At 51.8% G+C, this 8,427-nt stretch overlaps 1 protein-coding gene across 1 annotated transcript; it reads left to right on the top strand.

The window, feature by feature from the left end:
* The first annotated feature begins 5,630 nt into the window (after positions 1–5,630).
* On the top strand, positions 5,631–7,940 carry LOC120678044. Its single transcript, XM_039959205.1, has 3 exons — positions 5,631–5,682; positions 5,767–5,907; positions 6,559–7,940. The coding sequence occupies exons 1-3, from the start codon at positions 5,631–5,633 to the stop codon at positions 7,938–7,940; spliced, it is 1,575 nt and encodes a 524-aa protein (XP_039815139.1).
* Positions 7,941–8,427: the final 487 nt, after the last annotated feature.

Below are 8,427 nucleotides of genomic sequence, written 5' to 3' on the forward strand. Positions count from 1 at the left end.
AATTACAACTTCTAACTCGGACTGCACAGTAAAAACCGGTCTGACCGCCCTGCTCAATCGGTCTGATCTGGATCCCGAAGTCATAACTCTCTCAGCTGAACTCCAATGATGTTCTATATATGCATTTTGATCAACTAAATGAGAGTTACACAAGGGTGAAATCAATTTGCATTTTGACAAAGTTGACTAGATAGGTCTGGTCGGTTTGTGCATACCAGTCATACTGGTTTGCACGTCTGTATCAATTTTGGTCGTCAACACATACCCACCTTTTTTTTTACAAAGCTTGCATGCCAAAAAGAAGCCTCTAGACCCAAATGTCTAAGGATGATGACAAACAATTTTTCAACCATATATTACTTCTAAGGGTGATAGATACTATTGGCCATGACTTGCTCTAATTCAAGGTGATGACGAAACATTCGGCCTCCATACCTACTTGGTAGTTGCTGACCTTGCTGGTACTACCTCAACCTGCTGCTCTATTGATACTTGCTTGCGCATCCATTGTAGCCTCCTCTTTTGAGCGTGAGATAAGCCCGAGGGATACCACCTCGACTGCAAACACTTGTTGTCTTGCTTCTTATTTTTCTCACCTCCTTTATCATTCGTACTATCACTTCTGACCAGATTATTGTTAGCGATAATCAGTCTTTGTGATGAGCCACTATTTGAATACGTAGAAGGATATTTATTAAATGATATATGATTTCATTTACATTCTTATATAATCCAAAGGTGCATAAAATATCAAAGATAAAACCAAAACCATGGAGCAACCGGCCCATCAAATGAATATGGTACAACAGAATGATTACTTTGATGTGGACAAGATTCTGGTTGCTCCTGACCTCCCAGCGATGCATTCGCATCCTTAGCTTTATTTGGCCGCCTCCTCTGCTCCTGAGCGACTTCATTCTTTTTATAATTGGCCAAGATCTCTTCAAAACTCAGCCTTGTTTTACTATTGGATCTGGTCCTACGTTTAGAGCATCCAGTAGGTTCCACGACCGGTCCGACTGAACGGCGTAGAACCGAGGACACCTCTAACTTGTTGTTACCCCCATGTGTTGAATTCTTCAATGAAACTTTAGGGTCTTCCCCAGTGAAGCTTTCTCACCTTTTTCCAAAGGCTCAAATCTTTCTTCACCAACAATTACATTTTTTCCTTTGGTTGTTTCAGCTTGATTCATCTGAATTAACACTACACTTAGAGTATTCCAAGTGTACAGGAAAGGGGTTATGATCAACATGCATTGCATGAAGAGCTAATCATCCTTCATTTATGGCCAATTGAATTTGCCTATTGTTGGGTATTTTAGCGATAGCGAATAAAACCTCAAGCACATGAATACTGTTGTAGCTTTCACCTTAGAGTATTCCAAGAGTTATCGAATCGAAGAGAGCATGTGTGCACTAACTTCTATTCTAGTCGGTCCAAGTTTGCTGCAAGATAGGTGGCAATGGTAGAGAGGATTTCTAATATAGCACTACAGATGAGATAAAAGTAAATTGCTCGGGCAAAATACTCAGTTCAGGCACCAAGTTACACCTGGTCTGCCAGGTGACTCCAGCCAATAGCTTTACGCTATATCCAAACGTGGAGGAATACAAAGGACCAATACGGGTGTTACCACTACGGCCTACCTCTAACAATCCATGGGATAAAAGGAAAATGAAGGAGAATCCCTAGCCTAAACACCATGTCTATGCTATTAATTACTAATGTAGTCTTATTATATCTAGCGTCTAGCAGCAAACCACATGACTCCATATAAATACGGAGTGACGAACCCACGAGTAAGAGAACTAATCTCACTCAATTATAAGTACTACTAGCATATATTATACCAAGTACAATACTAGAGATATGAACCATGAATGCTTATTGAGCACTGAAGAATGTAGCAGCATCCATAGAGGTACAAGTTGGGAGAAGAGTGTCGACACCCCGGCACTTCTCCCGAGCTACCCCATCACTCTCTCCCTACTCTAGGCACTAACTAGACAGCATCTAGCCTGAAATGAAGCTCTAAACCCTACATGAGAGATGCTCTTCACTATTGGTTGTGTGTCTCCAAATGGACCCCCCCCGCCCTCATATTTATAGATGGGGTACATGGTGTCTTCGGCGGCATTTGGACTTGAAGCACTTGGAACCGCCATTGGGAACAAATGAGGAGGCGAAACGTGGAAGGGGAAGTTCGGTGGAGCTCAGCCTGGTTCCCACCACCTTACCCTTTGGCAGGGTGACTTGCAAGAGGGCCCTCAGGTCAGTAATGCATGCGCTAGCCCTGTCGTAATTCGATTGCATGTGTTTGTGGGCCCTTTAATCCATGTGATGCTGAACGGCGTGTTTTGATTGGTTAACACCTTTTGTCTTGGATTGAGGGATTCTTGAGGTGTGTTTTCTCCCTTAATTGACCTTCATACAAATATTTACCAACACTTATGGAAATGGTTAGTAATAAACCCCTACCACTAGATTGATGTTCATCTTTTATTTATTTATGTAGGACTTGATGATCTAAAATTGGTACTAAATGCCATCAACAACACCCCCACATTTAGCCTTTGCTCATCCTCGAATGAAGGAGAAAGGACTAAGGTAGAACATGATATCCAAAGGTATGAAGCGAGCATAAGAGATATTGTAACACATATCTTGTTCTTGTGAAGTGTCTATATCATACTATCTTGGGTAGTTGAAGCATGGAATAGTCTTGAATCAAATCAATTCTACTCATCATGTCAACTGGCTTGGGATTTTTCAATAATTTTCAAAACAATCCTTGCTTAGCTCCTCATTTGATTCCCTCAGATCACTCAATGTGTATATGTCATTACCAAGGCATTTGGCTTGCCTTTTCTTCATCCTACTTCTATAGTGGCTATATGTGGAGCTTAAGGTATGTACGAAGGATGAGGCATACTTGTATCACATGTATTGCCAAGTCAAAAACCGGATCCAAAGAGAAGAACAAGTCATACAATTAGATCAAGAGATGCACGAGTATGAATATGGTGGATGATGAATGGTGTATGAAATGAAAACTCCTTTTGTATGATTTCTCTCTACTTATATAAAATGTGTGGTCATGGTTTAAAAGGTGTTGCCTTGGTGTCAAGACAGTAAAAGTTTCTAGGCGTCGTGACTGCCTAGCTCCGTGTAAGGCGTCTACCTTGCTTGATATGGCGTTCGCTTTCTTGATTTGGCATCCGAGCATTGTCACGGCCTCCTAGCGGACGCTTCAAGTAGGGATGTAAACGGATCAAATACGGACGGATATCAATGATATTGTATTTGTTTTCACATTTTCTATCGGATTTGGATTCAAACACGGATAGACTTGGATACATATACGAATGTGGATAGCTTTGATTACGAATACGAATAGATGTGTATCGAATACAGGGCAAATCGGATGCGGTTAATATTAGGTACATATATTTCTTCAGATATCGAGTAAAGGCAATATTTATATCACTCATATCACACATGTTGTAACATTCGAACACCTAGGAGTCCAAATGTTAACTAGACTAGGCACTTGTGCCCGTGCGTTGCTATAGACAAAGTCAAGTATCAGATACGTATTGGTGCTCGTGTGTTAATTTGTAAGAGTCTTCACAATCGAGTCATGAACAGAGGGGGTTAGACCGACTCGCATATGGGATGGACTAACATGTGCAAACCTTACTCCCTTTAGAAATAAGTATAGATATGCTTAACAAAACAAATTAACAAATAATTGCATAACATGTTCAACTTACTACGTAGATGATCGAGATTTGATTACATGACATTCTAGTTGTGACGGGGGTGTAAACCCGGGATCCCTGACAGGCCCGACTTGTGGAAAGGGAAGCCCAGCAGATTCATTGGGCCAAGAACGGGATGGCCCACTAACCCGCGTAGGGAGCTGCCTTCGTCCCTAAGCCAACACGTCCGGGAGCCCAACCTCCTGGGATGCGTGGCGGCCCGCCGATCTAGTGCCCTGGGTCAGAGCCAAGCCGGATGACCTGGGACGTGTGCTCCAAGGAAGCCACTCCGCCTGACAGGTGTGCCGGCCAAGACAGGTCCCGTACAGGCCCCGCGATGCCAGCCCTCCTTATCTTGCGGCGCGGGCATAGGCTACAGGACCCCTGACAAAGAGACAGCACCGCCCACGCGGGCCCCGCGACACTACAGGAGGGGACGTCAACAGGACGTCGCCTCCCCAGCCGTAATGATGGTTGCCTCTGCGCACCACCTTATTACGCCAGCAAGCGTGACCAGACGCCCCTGGCCTGACCTCGATAATGCACCCCTCACCGGGTGTGCCATCCTGCTGGCAGGGGCTACGCAAGGGAAACGTAAGGTAGCCCTGCTGATAAGGAACGTAGGCCTAGACGGACAAGACCGGAGGTGACCCCTGAACGACCATCCGAGTGATCGGGCCTCCCCGACTGAGCACTCAGCGCTAGATATATGTAAATGGGGGACCCCACCTTGGACTATAAAAGAGAAAGCCCCCCGCGTAGGAATGGGTTGGACTCCTAGAGGTTCGACACTGCTTGACCAGCTTGTAAGCTCCGCTCTGAACTTTGAGCACACGGGCTCAAGAGCAATAGAGCAAGAACACCACCCCCCATACTGGACGTAGGGCACATTCGGCCTGAACCAGTCTAAATCCTCGAGTCTTTGCGTGCTAGACCATATCCGATCAAGCGCACATCAAACGAGCAATCGAGTAGTTTAGTAGTCGCCCATTTCCCGCAGTGACAGTTTGGCGCCGTCCGTGGGGAGCGCTTTGTGCGTTCACTGCTTCGGCGATCGGATGGTATTGATTACTCCATTCGCCACCCCGGCTGCGAGCCGGAGCGAGACGATCCGCTTTGGCTCCGTGGAATTCCCCGCGGTCCCTCGTGATGGATCGTGGGCGTCTCCACTGTTCCCACCTTCCCAGACCTTCCACTTTGGAAGCCTGGAGTTCGTCACCAACCAACTCAGTGCACTGCGCCTCCGCGAGGAGGAAGCCGCTCCGGCGGCCGCAGAGGAGCCCGCTCCTCCTCCCAAGCCTCACAAACAAAGGCATCGGCGATCAGTTCACTGGCGCATCAGGAAGCGCAAGCCATCACAACCAACTCGTGCGGTGCTCCGCCGCATCACGCTCATGATGGCCTCCAACCTCGCCGTCGAGGACGTCAACCTGGTCCTTTTCTCTCTGGACAACGTCTCTCGGCAGCTTGCGGGTGGACCTCCGCTCCTGACGCCCTGCTCGTTCTCGGAGCGGCTTCTGTTCGGCCTACGCAACTCCGCGAGCGTCTATGTTCGGGAGCTGCACAAAGCCGCCCAAGGGCGCCAGCCCGCATCTCACTTCGTGGGCATGACCGAGAGCAACCCCGACTCCATCCACGACCTCCTGTGCTACGAGGATCCACTAAATTATTCCTCCAGCACGGGAGACAACCACCTAGAGGGAGCATCCCCGCCGCCGCGCATGTGCGCCATGGCCGACAACGACCTACCGCTGGAGGTGGTGCCGTCCGAGCAGACGCACACCCCACCGGACCACCGCGAGCGCGCACTCGTCAACGCGCAGGCTCACGGCTAAGATCTCCGCCATCGCCAACAGACGCCCCCGCCCATGGACCAGCCTCCGCGGGCTCCCTCCGGGTCAAAGGGAATAAACCCCGCAGGTTCCGCGCATCAACGTGCGCGCGGGGTCAACCGCGACATAATCAACGATGCCCGCATGTAGCTCTCGCAAGAGTTCCATGCAGGCCAGAACATCGCAGCGGCCGCGATCCTTCTGCAGACACTGCCGGAGCTAGAGGACCAGGCCCAGAGGAACCTTCACCGCCAGGTGCGGAACCTGGTAGAACTCGCCGCCGTCCAGCAGGCGGAGAGCTCCTCACTGCACCGTAGGCAGGCCGCTGCCTCGTGTCCCGCCGGCGGTGTGAGCCACTGTGGGCGGGAACCATCCGAGGTACAACACCCCCCACTGGCACAGCAGGCAAATTTGGGCGGCGTACCAGCCCCGGCGGCGGCATCCGCTCCTCTCCCGCCGAGGCCGCCGGTTCACGACCGCGTCGGTCCCAACTACGACACGCGCGGTGTGATCCAAGGCCGGCAACAGGCGAGGCATCATGCCGACGTTGACCGCACTGCCGCTCGAGAAGAGGACGCGCAGGCATACTCACCCAACCCGGAGCGCTCACCGCTCTAGCGAGGGGGACGCCCCTGCAACCCCGACGTGGACCGCGACCGGTGTCCGAGCCCGGACCCCACCGGACCAAACGCCTTTTCCAGGGCGATTCGTGGGGCACCTTTCCCTGAACACTTTCAGCCGCCGGCGAACATCGTATAATATACTAGGGATACGAACCCCGGCGTGTGGCTGGAGGACTACCGGCTTGCATACCAGGCCGGAGGAGCGAGCGACGACCGCTTCATCATCCAGTATCTCCCAATATGCTTGGGAGAAAACGTCCGTGCCTGGCTGGAGTTCTTGCCCGCCGACTACATCGGTAGCTGGGCAGACCTCCGGAAAGTGTTCATCGGCAACTTTTAAGGCACGTACGTACGTCCGGGCAATTCTTGGGACCTCAAGAACTGCAAGCAGGAGACCGGCGAGTCCCTACGTGACTACATCCGACGCTTCTCCAAGAAGTGCAACTCACTCCCCGGCGTCGTTGATGCTGACATCATCAGCGGGACGCACTGCAAGACCCTGGTCCACAAACTGGGGTGCCAAAAGCCGCACACCACACATGAACTCTTGGAGATCGCCACCAGCCACACCTCCGGCGAGGAGGCGATCGGGGCCATCTTCGAGCGCGACCCGCAAGCGGCGAAGGCAAAGCAACATGACCGTGACAGGCCTTCCTCAAGCCGCAAGGATAAGAGGAACAAGAAGAATCGCCGACCTCCCGCCACCGGTGAGGTCGCGGCGACCGACCGCCAAGATAAGCGCCCTCCTAGAAACGACCACTTCAACCAGCTTCTAGAGAGGCCATGCACCAACCATGGCTATTGTGACGTGATGAAGCGCCTCCTCCGCAGGATAGCCAAGACCGACGGCGACGGCCGCGACAAGCGACCCGACACCGACCAGGACAAAGAGAAGCTGGCGGAAGGAGAGTTCCCGGACGTGAACCGGTGCTTGGTCATCATCGGCGGCCTGGAGGACGAGTGTTCCCGGCGATTGCAAAACGTGCGACTCCGCGAGGTATGTGCTGCCGCGAGTTCTATTCCCAGAAAGTTAAAGTGGGCATCCACGCCCATTATTTTCGATCAAGATGACCATCCGGCCAGCATCCCTCGGCCTGGGAGCTACCCTCTCGTCGTCGACCCCGTCGTCAGCAACATGCACCCATCCAAGGTGCTGATGGACGGGGGCAGTAGCCTCAACATCCTCTACATCGACACCGTGGAGGCCATGGGGATCCCGCGAGCCTGCCTGCGAGCCTCTCTCTTCCCCTTCTACGGCATCCTGCCGGGCATGAAGGTGTACCCGGTCGGCAACATCTACTTGTCGGTCACGTTCGGCATCAAAGCCAACTTCCGCATCGAAACCCTCATGTTTGAGGTGCTGGACTGGAAGGGGGCGTACCACATCATTCTCGGGCGCCCCGCCTACACCAAGTTCATGGTGGTGCCCAACTACACCTACCTCAAGCTCAAGCTGCCAGGCCCGAACGGGGTCATCACGGTGAGCGGCTCCTTCGAGCAGGCCTATGTCAACAGCCGCGAGTACTTCGACCTCGCCACCACTGCGGCAAACTCGGCTGAGCTTGGCCAGCTTCGCGCCACCACTCCCGAGTGTCGTCCTGACCCTGGCAAGCCCAGCCAGGCATCGGCCTTCGTCTCAACTGACGAGACCAAGCCGGTCATGGTCGAAGACACTGACCCAACCAAGACGGTGCGGGTCGGCACCCAGCTGTCGGCCAAATAGGAACACGCGCTCGTCGACTTCCTCCGCGCCAACAAGCACACTTTTGCCTGGAAGCCGTCCGACATGCCAGGCATCCCAAGGGAGGTCGCCGAGCACGAGCTCCGCATTTTGCCGTGATCCAAGCCCGTCCAGCAATGCCTACGCCGCTTCGACGATGAGAGGCGTAGAGCCATAGGAGAAGAAATAGCTAAGCTGTTAGCCGCTGGCTTCATAAAAGAAGTCTATCACTTCGGCTGGCTTTCTAACCCGGTCCTTGTAAAAAAGAAAACTAGTCAATGGAGGATGTGTGTCGATTACACCAGCCTGAACAAGGCTTGCCCCAAAGACCCTTTTTCTTTGCCTAGAATAGATCAGATAATCGACTCCACCTCTGGATGCGAGATCTTATCCTTTCTAGACGCTTACTCGGGCTATCACCAGATAGCGATGAAGGAATCCGACCAGCTCACGACATCCTTCATCATGCCATTTGGCTCATACTGTTATG

Source organism: Panicum virgatum, chromosome 6N (genome assembly GCF_016808335.1).
Source record: "Panicum virgatum strain AP13 chromosome 6N, P.virgatum_v5, whole genome shotgun sequence".
Lineage (NCBI taxonomy): Eukaryota > Viridiplantae > Streptophyta > Magnoliopsida > Poales > Poaceae > Panicum > Panicum virgatum.

Bases quoted from the DNA above. Each gene is read 5' to 3' on its own strand.
- LOC120678044 (XM_039959205.1), top strand. From the start codon at position 5,631: ATGGACCAGCCTCCGCGGGCTCCCTCCGGGTCAAAGGGAATAAACCCC. The intron at 5,683-5,766 runs GTTCCGCGCATC...AGTTCCATGCAG, and splicing joins AAAGGGAATAAACCCCGCAG to GCCAGAACATCGCAGCGGCC. The intron at 5,908-6,558 runs GTAGGCAGGCCG...GCAACTTTTAAG, and splicing joins GGAGAGCTCCTCACTGCACC to GCACGTACGTACGTCCGGGC.